Source organism: Falco rusticolus, chromosome 12 (assembly GCF_015220075.1).
Source record: "Falco rusticolus isolate bFalRus1 chromosome 12, bFalRus1.pri, whole genome shotgun sequence".
Taxonomy (NCBI): Eukaryota; Metazoa; Chordata; class Aves; order Falconiformes; family Falconidae; genus Falco; species Falco rusticolus.
In genome coordinates this window covers 30,735,430-30,754,345 of record NC_051198.1, presented here as the reverse complement: position 1 = coordinate 30,754,345, position 18,916 = coordinate 30,735,430, and the positions used below count along the sequence as shown (strand labels likewise).

Below are 18,916 nucleotides of genomic sequence, written 5' to 3'. Positions count from 1 at the left end.
TTATTTGTTAGTTATTCTCTAGCCACTTCTGTAGCTATTGAAATGTTCCAGAGAGATCCAAACTGGGTCAAATGAAGTGAAATCACTGAGTTTAGTGGCAGGGAAATCTAGACCAGGTAAAAATTCTTACGGTTTCTAACATGCCTGTGAATGGTTCTTCTTTTCTACAATTTACAGTTAAATCCTTCTCAAACTTGGAACTTAACAGAGCTTTAAGTTAGAAATTAGGTTGAAAACCTCTCCTGGTGGCCCCAGCAGAAATGGGAGTTTTTGGCAGTCCTAAGGCCAGAATATATGGTATTCACTGGTTTTAGAAGTTTTAACAGAAAACGACCTTTAAAGTGAAAAAAGAGTCTTGTACAAACAAGCTCTTTTGTTCATGTTCACATGTTGCAACCAAAGAAAATACTTCATCATCTCTTGATCTGCATTTGTCTGGCAGCTCTTGGGTTCCACTTCCCAGGACTGTGTTTGGTGTCAGGTCTTGCCCCTGTTCTGTAGGTACGTAGGATAAGACTAGGCAGGATCAAGTTCAGTGACGTATACCACCAGCTGGTAGCACTGGTTATCTTTCGTAGACCTGATTCTTGATTCTGAGGGAGAAATGGGATCAGTTGTTTTCCTACATTATTAAGTAAGGACCAATAATAGGATAGATGCTTGTGGACTGATCTTGGAGCATGTGTTGGTTTTTCTGCCTCTTGGTCAGGCTCATCGCGATGCAGAAAACAGCTGGCGACAGTCAGAAATCTCCAAAGCATCAGTATGGCCAAGACAAAGCAAACAAGCCACTGCTGAAAGTGACTCTTACGGTTCAGCCATGGCTCTGGGGAAGGCTTTGTCCTGGTAGCAGAGCAGTGCAGGGCTTCGCACACAAACTGCTTCCTGCATAGATACATCCTCTGCTGCGGGATAGCATGTATTGGAGAGGCGGAGAAGGCTAGGAATTATACATTCTCAAGCACTTTGTGATGGTTTAGGTTTGGTCCCAGCACTGATACCTTTTTTCCTAATGGGCAGAGTTGCAAAATACAGGCTGTGAATGATTTATGCTTGTTATTAGAAGTTCTGCTTTTCTTTTCCTGTCACAAGTTATTGCACTGTATTCCCGGCGCATCTGGCAGCAAGATAACATTGCAGTAGGAGGTGAAGTGACTCCTATAATTTATGCATCACTGCAAGTGCCCTACTTTAATGCACTTCATGGAATTCATTGTGCAAGGAGCTGAAACAAACAAACAAACAAAAAAAATAAAACTGCAGTTAGTTCGTAGGGCTACTGTGTTCATTATGGCTCAAGACATAAAGGGAATATTTGTGCCTCAGTCCAATTATCCTGTAGTTCTGTATGTGTTTCCAGTGCTAGAAAGATCGCTGTGTTTTCTTGAATCAGCCTTTTAAAACACTTAGATGAAATACATACAGGCATGTCTGTATGAACTACTGCAGGGTGAAAATTATGCTTTATTTACAAACTTTCTAAACATTACCACCTACCATGTCTATACATAAAGGAACTGAGAAGCTTCAAATATAGATTAATTTTCCTATAACTGAAGTTACAATGGTTGTTTAGGTTGTTTTAATTTTTTTAAAAAAATTGTAAACCCCTCCTCAAAGCAACAGAAAGCAAATCTTACATTTTTCCAAATTATTTTCTTGTGAGCTGAACCACTTCTTTGTCAACAAGCTGAGTTCTTGGTGTCTGTCACTGTGAATTACAAATATGCCATTTCTCATTTGAATTTCTTCAAAAAGAATTTTTTCCTCAAGTATCTAAGAAAATGAGGTTAAAAAGGGCGATTGATCCATTGCACCAACACTGATCTCTACTCTTTGCCAGCTACACTATTGAAATATGGGAATACTGAGCTTCCCAGCAGCCTAAGGGTTTTCATACATTCCCAGTGTTGGGAGCAGCTGAAAACAACAGCACGTGCTAAAGGAAAGGTTTTCTTTCACTCTCACAAACAATCTTTCTATAGTTCAGAGAATTCTGACTCCTCAAATGCATTCTGTGTGATTTTGGTGGTAGTGGTGGTGTTCACACTCTTACACATCCTTTCCTTGTGTAACCTCAAGTGGTACAGGGGATTTGGGACAAATATGAAATTATTCTGGCGTTAATTTTTAAGCACAGTTTAAGACAATATGCAGCTATTGTTAGCTAAACATGCCTTTGAAATGGGAACAATTAAGTAGACACTCCTTGCCAAACATTGTCATCATCATCAAATGGTTTGGGTTGGAAGGGACATTAAAGACCATCTAGCTCCAACGCCTTGTCCAGCCTGGCCTGGGATGGGGCATTCAAAGAGAGGTTTAATACGTAGCCTAGAGATGACAGCACAAGCTAAGGCTTTCCAGCATGTATTAATTGCCGTCGCAGTGATATGAACATATCAGAAGGCAAAATATGCATGGAAACTGGGGAACTGGCTTTTTTTTCTGAAAGTAATGGTTTTCTATCAATTCTAATATCAGTGGCTCACTGTGCTCTAAGCCTGATTAGAAATCCCGACATCAGGTTGCTATAAATCATACAAGGCTCTCTGTTAACTTGCACAAGACCTTCTCCACTGGTGCGTAAATGATGAACAGTTTTCCTTGTGTGTGAACTTTGAAGGTGTATTCGTATTCCGCTCATAATCCTGCTAAAGTTGGATGTTCTCACTTCTGTAATGTTTAGAAGAATAACAAACATTTACGATGTAAATACTGGGGTAGTTATTTGCATGTCAGTACCTAAAGCTCTGCTTCATGCTTCAGGCATACGCAGACAACATGAAAAGACAGTTCTTGTTCAGAGAAATTTGTTAAGGGACGATTATTAGGACTGCTGAGACATGTTCAGTGGTTTGGAGTTAGATGTCTCCACAGCATAGACAAAACCAGATGGTAACGTGTCTAGTAGTTTGAAGAAATCTACTCATTTTACAAACAATAATTCAAGAAAAATGGGCATATTAATCAATGCTCCTGAAGGAGTGGCCCGTGAAAGAAGTCTCTGTTATTTTTCTTTCTTTTAAAGATGTAAAACATCACGAGTGGTTCAGTCCTGAAGGTATTTATAGGCAAAGCTGATGCACATGATCCTGCTGCAGTACCAGGACTGGGAGATGAATGCAGAGAAGCGAACCAGGCAGCCCACGTCACTTATTCACAAATGCGCGTGGACGATACGTGCCATACCCACTGGCTCCAGGGGAACTCCCTACATTTTTCAGTGCTTGTCTGGATCATGGACAATTAAATGTGCACAAGTGTCATGTGATTTTATTCAGGTGTAGAAGTGATTTGTTAGTCAGTCAGGCAAGTGTACAATCCCTGCGTGAGATGATGTGCGAGGAAGTGAATGGGGACAGGTTAGAGCTGAGGGTGGCAGTTCTGTGGGCAGGGTTGGAGGAGAGCAGGAGAAGTCTACTCTCATTCAGCACACACCGAAGTGGAGGAACATGGTCTTGTTTCTTTGTTGAGGCTATCTGGGGGAAATTGTCACACAATCCATTAAATATTATTTCTTGTTTTCTCTCTCCCTCCAAGTATATACATATGCTTTTGAGGGCTTACCTTCCTGACTTTCCTCAGAAAAAAATTGTAGAAAAAAACTGTCGCTCACTCAAACAGTTGCTGTGACCTATTCCTTTTCCTACATCCAGGTAGAGAACCTGCTTCACAGAACATTCCAGCATTAACTGGAGAGTGAGACATATCCAGAATGACTGGAAAAAAAAATCAAACGAAGTACAAAATTACTGAATGAGGTATTACACAGACCTTTAGGAATTAACTGTCTGCTAATGCAGTGGCTTTGTAAGAAACAAACAAGCAAACCAAAACAACAACAACAACAACAACAAAACCAAACAAAAAAAGAAATTGGATCTATGACTGTGCTCTCTTAAACAAAACAATCCTGATTTTCAAGACAAGTATTCAAGATTCAATGTATCATTTGCAATGATAAAGCTAATTAAGCCCCAGTTTCTGTGTTTGTATCCCTAATATGTGAAAATAGGTTCTGGCAGTTCAAAATCTTTTATGATTATTAGTTGTTAGCCACAGAAATAGATGTGTGTACTTTGACAGCCTTCACTATGATAATTTTCCACCATTATCAAAAAAGGTGTAGAACTTTTTAAGCCAGAATAAAAGAGTCACTTAACTGAAGACCAGGGTATAAAATACCCCAAACACATGTATGTGCTTTTGAAGTATCATGAAGGGGTTTATATGCATATTTCAACAAGTAAACTATATAATTCGTTTAGATGCTAATAATATTTCTTTCTTTCTTTCTTAAAATTCAAAGTCAGATTTTATCCATTTATGCGGCCCATGCTGATCATGCCAGTTGAAGTGTTCTGAACTCCCAACAGGAGCAATCTCTATTTTGGCTTCTCAAGTATGATCTTTCCAATTTGGCATAGAAGCATAAACACAAATAAAGTATAAGAAAAACAGCACTGACCTGTCCTAATCTGCATCCTGAGAAAGGAATCTGGTTTTCAAGTGTCCTGTTTTCAGCTGGGGTAGAGTTAATTTTCTTCCTAGCAGCTGGCACAGGGCTGTGTTTTGGATTTGGTAAGAGAAAAATGTTGATAACACGCTGATGTTGCTAAGTAATGCTTATTGTAAATCCAGGACTTTCCAGTTCCCCGTGCTCTGCCCAGGGGCAGGTGCCCAGGAAGCCGGCAGGGAGCAGAGCCAGGACAGCTGACCTGAGCTATCCATAGGGATGTTCCATACCATAGAGCGTCACGCTCAGTATATGATCTGGGGGCAGTTGGTGGGAGGGGTCGATCGCTGCTCGGGGATGGGATGGGCATCAGTCGGCGGGCGGTGAGCAACTGTGCTGTGCATCACCTGTATTTTTTTCCCTCTGAGTTTTATTCCTCTCTCTCTCACCTTTTTATTTCTATTATTACTACTACTATTCTTATCATCAACATAATTACTATTACTATTATTTACAATTATTAAATTGTTCTTATCTTAACCTACGAGGTTTACCTTTTTCCCCAGTTCTCCTCCCCATCGTGCTGGGGGTGGGGGCAGTGAGTAAGTGGCTTAGCTGCCGGCTGGGGTTAAGCCATTTCATCAGGTTATTTTTTAAATATGAGTTTTACCGAAACCAATTTAATAAAGTCAAATAAAGATTATGTGGCCTCTCAAAACATTTTCCATGGGTGGATTTCACACACTGACATTGGTTGAAAAATGCAGAAAAGAATTAGTAATTGCAAAACTGAGGTTTTCAGAAACAGTTAAGTAAACTGCTGACAAGTAAGACTTCTGTCTGATTAAATATGGAATTTTGGAAAGGCAGAGGATTTGCTTGCATAAGGGTGAAGTAAATAGCTGATTGAATCTGGAACAGGTCCCATTGATTTTCATGGCAATCTGCTTAAAAATCCTAAGGTAAAGCATGTAGTCCTAAAAATTGGTCTTTTGAATCAACCTTACACTGGGAATCAAGACTGCTTGTAGATTGTTGATGTAAACAAATGAGTTGTTCTAGTTTATTTGAAATTAGATTATGTGCTACTTGTGCCTTGATTAATGCAAGCCCATTGTGTTCCTTGAGCTATAGTTCATTCTGGTTTGATTTGCTACATCTAGCACATATATTTTCTTGCATGCTGTATTGTGGACACGAGCAATACTGGATCTATTTCTTGTCACATTGTAATGCATGTGCATTGAATTTCTTCTTTTTGTGGAACAACCCCTTTTCCTCAGGAGTATTTATCATCCTTCTTTTTAGGGACATGGTAGAACCATAGGTTGGTTTGGGTTGGAAGGGACCTTAAAGGTCACCTAGTTCCAACGCCCTGCCACGGGCAGGGACCCCTCCCACCAGCCCAGGCTGCCCAAAGCCCCGTCCAGCCTGGCCTTGGGCACTGCCAGGGATGGGGCACCCACAGCTGCTCTGGGCAGCCTGGGCTGGTGTCTCACTGCCCTCATGGTAAAGAATTTCTTCCTGATATCTAATCTCAGTCTCCCCTCTTCCAGTTTAAAGCCATTCCCCCTTGCCCATCACTACAGGCCCTTGTCAAAAGCCCCCCCAGCTTTCCTGTCGGCCCCGTTAGGCACTGGCAGGTGCTGCAAGGTGTCCCCGGAGCCTTCTCTGCTCCAGGCTGAGCAACCCCAACTCTCTCAGCCTGTCTGCACAGGAGAGGGGCTCCAGCCCTCCCATCATCTTCATGTCCCTCCTCTGGACTCGCTCCAACAGGTCCATGTCCTTGTGCTGGGGGCTCCAGAGCTGGACGCAGCACCGCAGGGGGGGTCTCGGGAATGGAGTGGAGGGGGAGAATCACCTCCCTCGAGCTGCTGGCCTCGTTTCTTTTGATGCAGCCCAGGATACGGCTGGCAGAAGAAGAAAGGCAATATTTTTCAAAGATATTAAGAAGTTTATAGCCAAAATACTGGCCTGCATTAGCATTGTATCACTCAACTTCTATCCCAAGGCTTTCTCAGACCAGATTTGAACAATGCAATGTTAAATCAGGTCCTTAAAATTCTATAGGACATTTGCTTTACCTCTGCTATTTGGAGAAAGGATCAGTCAGAAAGATGAAAGTTTGAGGCAGCCACCCCTAGCAAAGAGGGAAAATAAAATACACTCTGCTAAGGAAGTGGGAAGGTGCCTCTCCTGTGTGCAGGACACAGGGTTTTGCCTTTCTGAGTTAAAAGACACAGGACACCGTCTATCCCAGCACTCTTTCACAGTTAATTTTTTTGCGTTCAAACAGGGGAATTACAGGTGTGCAAGCAAACCATTGTGCTTCTAGCTAACCATTTGCAATACCTGATAAATTCAATTATTGTGGTGTTATAAAGTATTGGTGTATGCCAGCCGCAGCTTATCAACTAATAACCATGTTAACAGACTGCTGGCAGCGAGCAGGGTTGCTTATCCTGCTGCCAGACAAAGGAGGCAAAGGGCAAACGGTAAACTTTTTGCTGGTGCTTTCTAGCAAGCAGCAGCACAGTGTGAATTTTCATTCTCTCTTGCACACTTAGTAGTAAGGCCATTGCTGCTAATTTTCAGCCACCTAATTTGAACCTCTGCAGAAACTTCGGGGTTTTTGAGTGTGTGACTGGGCGTTTGACAGCCTGCAAGGTGGCAGGTGAATGCTGACAAGTTTGAAAGCTAGGTATTCTCTGAGGATGTTGCTCATAAGTGGAAGCAGAGAAAATTTGAGGCAAAAGTAACCTATAATGAGGAGGCACGTACCTGAAATAGTCTAACCGTAGGCTATCTTCTTCTAACTATATAAAGACCTGAATGAAACCTTGTTCTGCTGTATTGACGTGCTATTCTGGCCCATAGGTTTCAAAACCAGCACTTCTGAGGTGAAGAGCTGTGGTCTATATTTGGGACTTTGATGGTTTAAATGTAAGCTGGCTTAACCCATAGATTCTGATCTAGGCACAGCACATGTTGTGAACATACCTTTTAAAAAGTTACAGAAGAGGGATAAATGAAGGTAAGGATGAAAGCATCGAGAACATGAGAGTTGTATTCCAAAATAAAACAAAGCTTTATATATATATATCTATATCTTAATATTTTTCCTTGTGTTGACGTCAGAGACACCAGAAATTTTTTATAGAGTATGACGAGAGAAGCAAAGAAAAACAAGGTGGTGCTATTAATTTTAATAATTTTATCACGAGAAAAAGAACAAAGAACATTAATTACATTAAGTGTAATTTATATATCAGTCCTGAAGTCCATTTATCTTTCTCTTCCCGCCCCCAGAGAAGCATATGAGCTCTTGGCAGTAATACGATTCAGGCTGAACAAATGTAGCTATATCTGCAAGTTGTATCTGAGCCATCATTTAGCGAGTGTATTACCTTGGTATTTGTAGCCGTTGCATTTCCAGCGTGTGCACATGTATATTCTGGATGTCTTGAAAGCCTGGCCCCTTCTTTTCCCAGGCACATTATCAACGATGTCCGTAATGGATCTGACTCGATGACAGTATTTAGAGCAAATTGAATGCAGTGTGCTTTCAGGTCCAACATTCAAGCCATATATATATATATAATATTTGTGGCACAGGCATTTATCTCTTCATGTAGCAGCTGCTTAGTGAAGGAAGACAGTCAGGGAGTCACCGACAGTTGCAAAGATGAATGTGGGTGTCTGCACCTCCATCTCATTTCATGAGCAAGAATAATTTCTTGCTCTGCAGGCCAAGCCATCACATTCCTCACTCTTTACAACTACATTTTGGCGTTCTTTTCCAGAAGATGGGTTCCTAGATTAGGTGGTCTGGGGCTTTTTTAAATGAGATTATAATGATTAAAATAGCAAGCAATGAAACTTTGGTCCTGCAAAGCTCAGTAGCAAAGCTTTCACTAAGTTCAGTGGGGCCCGAATGTCATCGTTGCTAACACTGTAAGGTTTTGGTACAATTAAGTCAATCTTGGACTTAGCTGCCACCAAAAATTTGTGTTTCCAACGTCCCTGCCCTTTTCTTGCCATAATGCTGGTGTTCATCTGAGTCTTCAGGGACTTGGAGCTGCAGGCAACTAGCTGAGCAAAAGATACTGGTTTAGCTGTCTGAAGTGGTTCCCCACGATTACAGCAGCTTAGCTCTACCTTGAAAACATGCTGTCAGTAGCATCACATTTGTGTTTTGCCTTCCTTATGTTATCTTATTTGCAAAAGCATTTAATTTTGTTCCTATTTAGGAATACTTCAATTTCAAATGTAGACTACCACTGACTCTGCTGATCAGTCAAAATTTCTGAAACAAAGTAACAAATTACCAAAGTTTTCTCAGAATACACACAAAAATGGGAGAAATCACTTCACATAGAAAAAGAAGCAGAGATGCAAAGGTGAATGACAAATGTAGAAGAGGGGAGAGGTAGGACACCTGAAATGGTAAAAGGAGAAAGGATCCATATTTGGAGGGAAGGAATACTAAAAGAGGAGCAATACAACTGAAAATGTTAAAATACACTAATAAAAAGGGTAAGAGCATGGGGATGAAGTCTGCTAAAATCATTAAGTGATATATTGGTTTACATTTTCCATTTTGGCTAGAATTAAATTTAGTTTTGTGGAAAGTGTTTTCACAAAAGCTTCTTATTAAACTGTGTGAAAGATTCCTCTCAGCTCTGTAGAGCATATTAACTTATAAACCCCATTGATTTGGTATGCTTTATCAATTGGCACTGCTACCAACTTAACCTATCTCCCTTTAGACTTCTGTTGTCATTTAAGAGAGACTGAGGCAACAACCCTTCCACCTCTCAAGCACAGGAAAAATAACATTACTTGCAAAACCTGAAGCCCTAAGGAGCTGGAAGGATTTGTAAATGATTTGAAGTCACTATATGGCACATCATTGCAGTTGAAAACAAGCATTCTACTCTGTGCAGAGACAATGTTTAGCTTCCTAGCAAAACAACCTTTTTAGCTGTGCTGTTTTTTTAGCTAGGCTCTTTTTATGGCTAGCAAAGTTAGTTAAGGTCACTTTAGAGGTATTGTAATGCATTACATCTTTCCTTCTGAGAACCTTTGAAATTTCAGTTTATAGGAAGTAAAGAACGTGGGTTTGCACAGCAAAGAGTAGAACAGATACCTTAATCATTTTCTCATAAACACATTTGAAAGGAGGTTATTGTCTCGTTCCCTCAAACTCAGTAAGTGTCTGACAGATTCCTTAGAACAAATACAATGGTGTGAATTTGAGACGGCAAATGTAGCTACTCTGCTCATAGGCACCACACGTCTCCACCACGTCACAGTGTTGTGTATGCAGGTCTCCACTCCCGTTCTCTTTGAATCGTGATGCCATTATGGTCGTGGACCATGGAGTGTGTGTTCGGCAACACAGATAGTCTTGTGGTAGCTCTCTCACGGGGATCAGATTGTGGCTTTGGATATAGACTGTTCCAAGTCTGATGAAAGTTTGTCACTGACCTATAGCAGCCACACTGTGGAATCACTCCTCCCTTCCCATGGCAGCTCAGTTGTTGATAAACATCTCCTGGGGATCCAGTTCTTGCCTCCCCTTGAGAGCCACTTAAGGCTGGGTAGGAAGGGAGCAGGCTGAGATACCCCTGTATTCAGACCAGGTTGAATTTGAGCTTAGTCTCTAGCACAAGTTTACAGCAGATCCTGGGTTTGCAGTTGTGCTGCATCTATCCCACTGGTTCAGCAGAGGAAGCACTGAGATTTGTTTTTCCGATGTATTCATTGTAATGAGATGTTGAAATTGCAGTGAGCTCAGAAATCAGTCCACCAGAATCCAACAATGCTACAGAAAGTCGACAACAATCAGGTCTACAATGATAGCACACAGAATGAAAATTAGTATGTGTCCAGTAAATAACTGCCTTCATGCCTCATTGCAAATGCAGTAGTTAAACATTCCTGTCTTGTGAGTAATTTCTTATTCACAGTTTGTGGGAAGGCATAAATGTAAAGAAAACAGGTTTGGGGTCCTTTTGTTGGGGTTGGTTTTTTTTTTTGGTGGCGTTTTGGTGGTTGGGGTTTTTTGTCTGCTAATTTCAATTCACAATCACCATGGGAGCCCGCAATTCCAATTTTCTTTTCACAGTATTAATGAAAACTGGGCACTGAAAATAGTCAGATTTTTTCCCTCTAAAGTTTAAATGACTTAGAACTAGAGTCAAGAATGATAACTTTCAAATCCATTATTATGCAACGTAAAACTGTGTTCAATTGCTATTATTTCATGCAAAGTTTTTAATAAGTGGTAGAAGAGGCTTTTAAAAGTCAGTCTCTTCTAAGCTGGTCTTTGAGGCAATCCAAAAAGGCTGGCCATATGCTGTCAAGAGGAAGAGTTGCGCATCAGAGAAGTTGTTTTAAGATGGGATCATTATACCACAAGGTGACTCCTATTTCTTCTCACAGTTCTGACATGCTCAGAGCATAATCACAGTCTTTATGATTTTCTCCTGTTCCTAATCAAACCATCCTACTTACAGTTTCAGGATTTTTTGGATTCTTAAAAATCAGGGTCTTTTTATGACATTTAATCTTAACATTTGCCTATAAGGTATTTCACTTCTCATTTACAATAATGGATGAAGTTAGTGTCTTTTTGATGCTGCAGACACTAACAGAGACCTTGAGTGAGTAGCAGACAGGGTTACCCTACACATATACCTGCCTGTATGTGTAGCCAATAACTCCGCCTGGTTCAGGTACCAAGATGCTGGGAAGAAAACTGCATCATGTGGCTCTTAAATTGTTGGGAAGCAGAGTGTAAGACATATGTAACCTTTTAATCTTTGCTTGCTCTCCATTGAGATCATCTGTTGTCCCTTGCAATAGCTCCTGTCTTGCATCAGGAAAAAAAAAAAAATCCAGGTAAATTCCCCCTGGGTACTCAATCTGGGTACCAAATAAAGGTCCTACTTAAATAGAAAGCAGCTGTTTCAGCAATGTTATGGATGAGGATTTGTTTATTTACATAGACTTCAGAAGAAATCATTTTCCCAGTGGCCTTTTCCTCCCTGTCTCAGAATAGGACACTTGCTTTAGCATGTGCTCCATTAGCCTTTTCTACCTAAAAAGCTCAGAGACAAACCCATCCACTTTGTAAAACATTCCTCTTATTTTCTCCTCATTCATTCGTCTTGAGCGACCCTGCTAGGCTAAAAGCATATTTTAATGTAAACAGAAGAAAAATAGCAAGAAGTCATTTCCCTTGCTGAACTGCTCCTTTTACAGAAGTCCAAAAAAGTGTAATGACAGATGCTTTGAAAATGTTGCAAGTTTAAATAACATTAATGTAGTGGCTGAATATTCCTCAGACAGATGGGATAAATGAGATAATTGTGACAACATTCTTAAAAATAAAAGGATGCCATCAGGTGAAAGGCAGAAGTTTAGGTAACGTTGGAAAATACTCCTTACATGCTTTTTTAAGTTGCAATGTTAAAAGAAGGTTTTCCTCTGAGCAAGCTGTTCAGTGTCATTTAGTAGATATTGTAAAGTTAGTTGATGGTGTTTGGCCCAAATGGCTGTATTTTAAAGAGAAAGAGCAGCTGTTAGTCCATCAGGTACTGACAGAGTTTATTCAGTTACTTCTGTTATTTCTCAGACAGAAATTAATTTCCTGAAATCACATACAATAAGATAAGACTTTGTCTCATTTTCATTCACTATGGAAATATTCAGGAGACTTTGTTCTGCAACAATGCATTGTCTCTTGTAAAACAGTAAATGACAATCTGTGTATACAAGAACTTCCATTTTCTACAACAGTTACAATGAAGAAACAGGATCTAAACCAGTCACTGACTACTTTGGGACAGACCACATTTCTTAGTAGGCTGGCGTCTACCCTGAAATGAGAAAAAATCTTAGAGCCTTCTGAAGCAAAACATCAAGTTCTGTTGTCTAGTCATAGTAAATACCAATTGTACCAACTCAATAACTAAGAACTTTCAGAATGGGAAAAAAACCCTAAATTTCAAATACTATTTGACATGAGTGACAGTTTTCTTGAGCCTTACTGTGGTGCCTCTGTTTTTTCAGCCAAATAAGATGTCACCTTCTTAAAACCTATGTGTGATAACTGCCAGGAGTGGTGTTTCAACCATTAAAAACACAAATCATTAATAAATAAATGATGAGTAATACCAAAGTGGGGAGGGAACTTATTTCTTTTTGGTATTTGTGGGTTTTTTGATGTCTTTTATTATTCATAGGCCAATCGTAGATGTCGGTAGCTGGTGGCTGCTTTTAATTCTGGTTGTCCAAACTTGTTGCAATTTTTTAACCAATGTCGATAGTCTGAGTGGTATTACCTTTAATGTAGCATCCTGAAAAACATCATCTTCTTATTATATCTTTACAGTGCAAAAAAAGCGACTGTGAGGCGCAGTGTGCTTTTGTGCACCTGGAGCAAGACATTTCTCTAGTACACTTCCATAATATGCTAGCTGTAGGCAAGGCCTGATAAAGTTGATGTTATGAATACATATATATTATAGATATGTATTCATAACATTAACTTATGTGAACATTTTATATATATATATTAAAACTAGTGTTTAATAATACTCTTAGTTAACAACCATATTTTACTGACTGCATTTTTAGCCATGCATAATGATTTAAAATGCAGTTTCCATAAGCCAGCCTGGATGCTTAATGAGAGCGTTCTGCACTGCTCAGTGGGAAACCCTGGTTCACTCGCTGCTCTTTTCTTGCTTCTGAGTGCAGCTAGGGTTGGCAGTCTGAGGATACACAGCCTCTCAGGAGTCTGGAAATGTTGGTATAGTCAGAGGAATATTGTGTAGACCCAAGTCACTTCATTTTCGTCCATGACACTTGCTAAGTTACAGAAGATCCATCTCTGCTATTGCCACTGAAAGCAATTATATACAAAGATCTGCCTCTCCTCCTTCTGCAGCATGCAATAAAAAAGGACATCGTGGGAGATGCATAAGCATTGTGTGTGCTGTGAGCGTTTAACCTAGAAATTCCTCTTGGAATTAGGCTTTCATTCCACGTGGCTGTGCAAGGGGACAAAATGTGGCAGACAACACAATAGGTCCTATCAAGAAGACTTAACGGTCTGAAGGCATAGGTCAGTTCAGTTCATATCACAACTGAAAAGACCAGAGTCTGGCCTTAGAGGTGGGTTCTTAGAGGGCTGAGCCCTTACTCTTTGCAATTTGAGAGGCTTTTTCTGGGCATAAAGCATTGCTCAAAGGAATGTCTACTATTGGTGTTAATGAAATTACAAAAGGAGGGAATGGGAGAAGTTGAGTGAGAAAGTGCTCTAAAGTATAGCCGTATTCAAGGATGGCTCTGACCTAGAAAAGAGGAGGCAAGGTTGGATAGCTCTGTAAAAGTAATAAAACTAAATATAATTAATTTTGGAGAAAATATTAGAAGGAAAGGAGAAATGGGGAAGCTTGCTGAGGGAGGTCTAAAGGAGAGCTGAGAGTACCTTATTTATGGCCAGCTTATTGGCTGCTGTCATTTATTATTAGTGGGAATTTTTTTTTCCCCCATTCTGTTTGGTAGCCTGTTTTGTCATCACTGTCTTCTCAACAAGTACTATAGTGTCATTTCTTATTCTTTACAGGTGGAGAGAAAGGGGCAGAGGGGAGCAGGCGAGGGAGATTCTTTCATTCCAGATGATTGTGTTCTAGCATTTAAATTGTGGCACGCCTGTTATTTCAGATTATTGAAGCATCCTTTGCTTAATAACAGCATTTGGGGAAATTATACTTTTGAAGGCTAAAATGGGATTTTCCTTGCTGTCCTTTTCCTTGTTTAAAAGTCTGTTTACTTGTGCTGTGACAGACATGAAAATGGAATGGGCTGCAAACCCAAACATTTTCAGGCCGGTAGAGTAGGGTACCATAATAGGGTAGCCATGACCTAGGGAGTGCAGTTAGAAAGATGCATGTTTGTAGTAGGTAGATATGGCTAACTCCTCAATGTGTAACCTCAATAATAACCTCTCCCTTATTTCATTATCTACCTACAGCAAATCCTACCAGGGCAGGAGGAGGAAGGGAGTACCCTGGCTCGTCCGAGGTGATCCGTGAATCCAGCAGCACAACAGGCATGGTAGTTGGGATCGTGGCAGCAGCGGCGCTGTGTATCCTCATTCTCCTGTATGCTATGTACAAGTACAGGAATCGAGATGAAGGATCGTATCACGTAGATGAGAGTCGAAACTACATCAGTAACTCAGCACAATCCAATGGGGCTGTGATCAAGGAAAAACAGCCCAACAGCGCTAAAAGTACCAACAAAAACAAGAAAAATAAGGATAAGGAGTACTATGTCTGATCTCAACATTAAAAGAACGCTTGTATAGAAATAGTCTTCATTTTATCTGAGACATAATACAAACTTATTTACTTTACTTTTTATGAAGCACATTCAAAAACAAACAAACAAAAAAGACAGGGAATGCAATCAGAAAGGAAAGACTGTTTTTAAAAACAAGCATTTCATGCTCTTGTTTTTCAGAAACAGGAGCTGATAAATTCCCTAACATCCACAGTGTTTTCATTTACTCTGCCTGTCTTTATGTTGCTGGAACATTTCTGAAAGACAATGATGACACCACGCATTCATAAAGCAAGGAGTATTACTACAACATCAAGGCACAATATGAAACAAAACAAATTAAAAAAACAAAACAGGAAAAAAAAAGAAAAAAGAAGCTACCTATGATTCTGGATTTAGCCAAAGTGCTAGCGCTTTCTTGAGAAGTAAGTTAGTCTTATTGTCAGAGAAGACTGTCATTATATATGGTGACTCAACAAGCAAACATAAAGAGTTTGCCGTCTGGTGCAGTGAAGCAGTGATTGGAAACTTGCATTTGAAACAAAGTGCTGGCTTTTCTGAAGACTTACGTAGAAATACTTTCAAAAAGCCCCTTTCTGGTTGTGAGGAAAATAGTACGGAGGCCTTATTTTCAAAAACAAAAAGAAAAATCTGGAATATAAGGCACATTTCCAAAAAAAAAAAAAAAAAAAAAAAAAGGAAAAAAAAAGAAAAAACAAACGAGGGCATAGATGCAATCATTGGGAAATTTCATGCACGCTTAATATGTTACTACATATGTTTATATAAAAACACATCTATATGTGCTTTCTGGACTGTGATAAGTGATGTTTTATAGCCTGTTGTATAGAAAATGCAAACTATATCTGCTCTTCAGCCATTTTTGGTAAACTCAATGTTATAAGTGTTGCTAGGTATAGAGAGTTTTATGACATCTGGAGCAACAGACATACTTCAGTTTTTTTGCAGCCATTATGAATTGTCCCAGACTTCTTCCCCTTTTTTTTTTTTTCTCTTTTTTTTTTTTTTAATTTACAGTGTAGTGGTTATACTAAGGGGGATGTGTATGAATGTATATAAGAGTCAGCTAATTTTTTTCTTACCTGTACAGCCTCTATTCTGTTGCAATTTAGTTTTAGTAGTTTGTATGAAAGAAGTGGACTAGAAAGCAAAAATGTATCTCTACTGTAATTTGTCTTTTCCCTCCTATCCCCATCTCTTGCTCCTGATATGCATCAATGAAGTTGATCAGAATGGCCAATTTTCCTATAAATAGACACTCATTAATTATCTAAATAGTTAGTGACTTAACTGGCCTTTGGCTTCCAGTCAAAGCTTCACTATTGGAGAGCATGGTTTGCCTTACAGAAACCTTGTTCTTAAGAAATTATGAGAATGATGAGTTTCTTGAGAATCTTAGGAAGTATCATATAGTGCTTACCTGGCATTCAGTTACATTAACTACAGCATTGGATGGTAAAAGACCTAAAAAACCCATTTTAATTATCCAGGCTGATTCTACTGCAGAATTTACCCCTTTCTCCAAAAAGGACATAATCTTGAGGTGCACGATAGTATTTTTCAATGGCGGGCATTTTGACATATGAAAATGTATTTTTAGCTAAGTTGATGTAGCATTGCAAGACATCATAACCAGACAAATATAAGTTCATCATGTTTTAAAGTAACACATAGCTTTTCTTGCATATATAAAACATTAATGCATTTTAGTTAAACATATTAAATATAATGCTGTAATTTACATGTTAAGCTTTTTTTCTAGTATTATTTCATTAGGTTCACAGCAATAAACCATAGCCTAACATTTTATTTACACGGAAGTTCAAAGGGAATACATTAGACAGAAAGAGGGTAGTTCAATAGAAATCAACCAAATCATTGGAAGGCCTCCTGGGAGGGATATAGATGTTCACACTTTACAGACAGGAAGGAGGAATTTAAAATTAGCTTTAAACAGCAGGCACAAAACATTTTGTTGTGTGTTATTCACTGTAGCTGATGAAAAAGGCTGGAAACTGGTACAGCTATCTATCTGGGAGTCAGAGCACTTTAAAAATACATGTAGCTGACATGAAAACACCTCTCTTGAAGGTTGCCTACCACATTGAGGTGTGTCATGTTGCATTTATAAAACAAATTTGTATTTTCTTTAGCATTTACACAGAAATGAGAACAGGTTCACGAAAATCCATCTGATGTTCATATCTTAGATTGTTTTTCACCTATGGCATTCCCGATTTCTCCCACCTTTACAAGACAGCTGTACTCAGGGAACGGCAGGGTCAGGTATACTGGAGTCATTGCTGGAAGCAAGAGACTTCAGCTGGAGGGAGGAAAGAAGTTGAAAGCCAGGTGGTGTTCAGATTTAAGTGCTTGAAGATACCTAGAAGAACAAGAATGATCAGATGACAGGAGACAGGACATGACAGAGTATGGTCTGGGTGAGATGAAATGTTTTTTTCTGCTTGGTATTGATTGCATTAATGAAATAGCATGGTCAGGTCAACTTCCAGGCAGTTTGGTAGATTAATCTTTAACTAAATCCATACATCAAGGAAAAAAAAAAGATCTGCTACTACTATAATAAGCAAACATGTTTTTAACACTGTTTCTGAAGGTTCTCCTTTTTCCTCTTTAATTTCATAATTTAACAAAAAAGAAATATGGATGTATCAGAAGTGCCAGCAAGTGGATCTAAAATTCCTTTTTGTTTAAAAACAGCAGCAACAACAAACAAACAAACAGACATAAAGCAACTACCTAACATAAAATTGGATCTTTTCTCTATAATAACCTAATTTGTTTGACTGAGATGGCTTCATTTCTATGACTGTATTGTGTTGCCTTTTTTAACAAAACACTAAATAACGTGTGAAACTTTCAACCCTAAGACACTGAAAAGAGGCCCAATGCCCCTAACCTTATAGTGCTTTCTGTGATAGATATTTACGATTTTTTTATTTGTTGCAAGGCCAATTTATTCATTATTGGAAATGCTAAGCAAGTGGAATTTACTGTTTTGTTAATAAAAATGTTTCTTAATACAAATGCTGGCTTGTTTCTTCTCTTACTCTTAGATCTGGAGTTCATCTTAAAGCAGTGAAAAAGAAGGGTAGATTTGTGTAAAGTTACAGACATTTGTGTCAGGAAAAAGTGACCCCAGAGCTCTTTGTACACTTAAGTGAAAACCTTCTACAAGTTCTGTGTTCAACTGGCCCAGTTAGAAAAATACGAATTACATTAGTGCATTGTTTGGTTTTGCGTAGAGTTGCTTCATTTAAAATCTTACTGGTTGTATTTCATTTTTTAAAACATCAAGAAATTAAAACTATGCTTCCCTCCCCCTGTGAATGAAAAGAGAATTCCCTTCCTTTGCCACCACGTGTTTTTTTTTTTTACTTTTTTTTTTTTTTCCTCTGGTGGAAAGAAGATGGCAAAAGGTAAGATAATTTAAAACTGAAAGTATTTTTTCATGTTTAGAAGATGGTTGAAAAATTAATGGAAAAATGAACGCATTTCAGGTTCTTAAAAACATTCCTAGATAATAATTACAAAATTTCAACTGGAACTAATCCATTACGTAAGTACTTTTCTATTTAGCATGGCATTTAAATTCATGGGTAACTTCAAGCAAACATGTAATCCTATTGATTTAAGCGAGTGTCTAAAGTTGCCTAAATGTGTTGCTGAATAGGGATGGAGTTAAGCTTTTGGATCTAAACTCCAAATGGAATTTAAGTATGTATCTTCCTTAATCACATCACTAGCTTCTTTGACTTCAATGGGATTTATTCTTCTGCTTAATTAGGTATAGACTAAAGTATTTTAGATAATTTAAGTTCAGGAATATCTGAGGAAAACAGCCCCTATCTTCCATCGGTATAAACCAGTTAATAGTTAAACTTACACTTTAAACTGCTTTATACTGGGATTAGTACTTTTGTGTCTGTTTTTAAAGAAATATCAAACATTCTATTTAGGAAAATGCTTTATACACATTTAAAGGAGCTACAACAGTAGTGATTTTTGTTCTACTAAAGTTATACTTTTTTTTTTCTACTAAAAAGTTATACTTCT

At 38.8% G+C, this 18,916-nt stretch overlaps 1 protein-coding gene across 28 annotated transcripts in view; it reads left to right on the top strand.

Moving 5' to 3' along the window:
* Window positions 1–17,887, top strand: part of NRXN1 (neurexin 1) — a 730,254-nt gene extending 712,367 nt beyond the window's left edge. For 26 of the 28 annotated variants that reach the window (XM_037405538.1, XM_037405537.1, XM_037405535.1 and 23 more), the window contains one exon: window positions 14,508–17,887. In XM_037405538.1, the coding sequence (XP_037261435.1) occupies window positions 14,508–14,815 (308 nt within the window). In that variant the 3' untranslated portion in view covers window positions 14,816–17,887. The remainder of the gene's footprint in view (window positions 1–14,507) is intronic. The other 2 variants (XM_037405518.1, XM_037405531.1) reach the window with 2 other exon arrangements.
* Window positions 17,888–18,916: the final 1,029 nt, after the last annotated feature.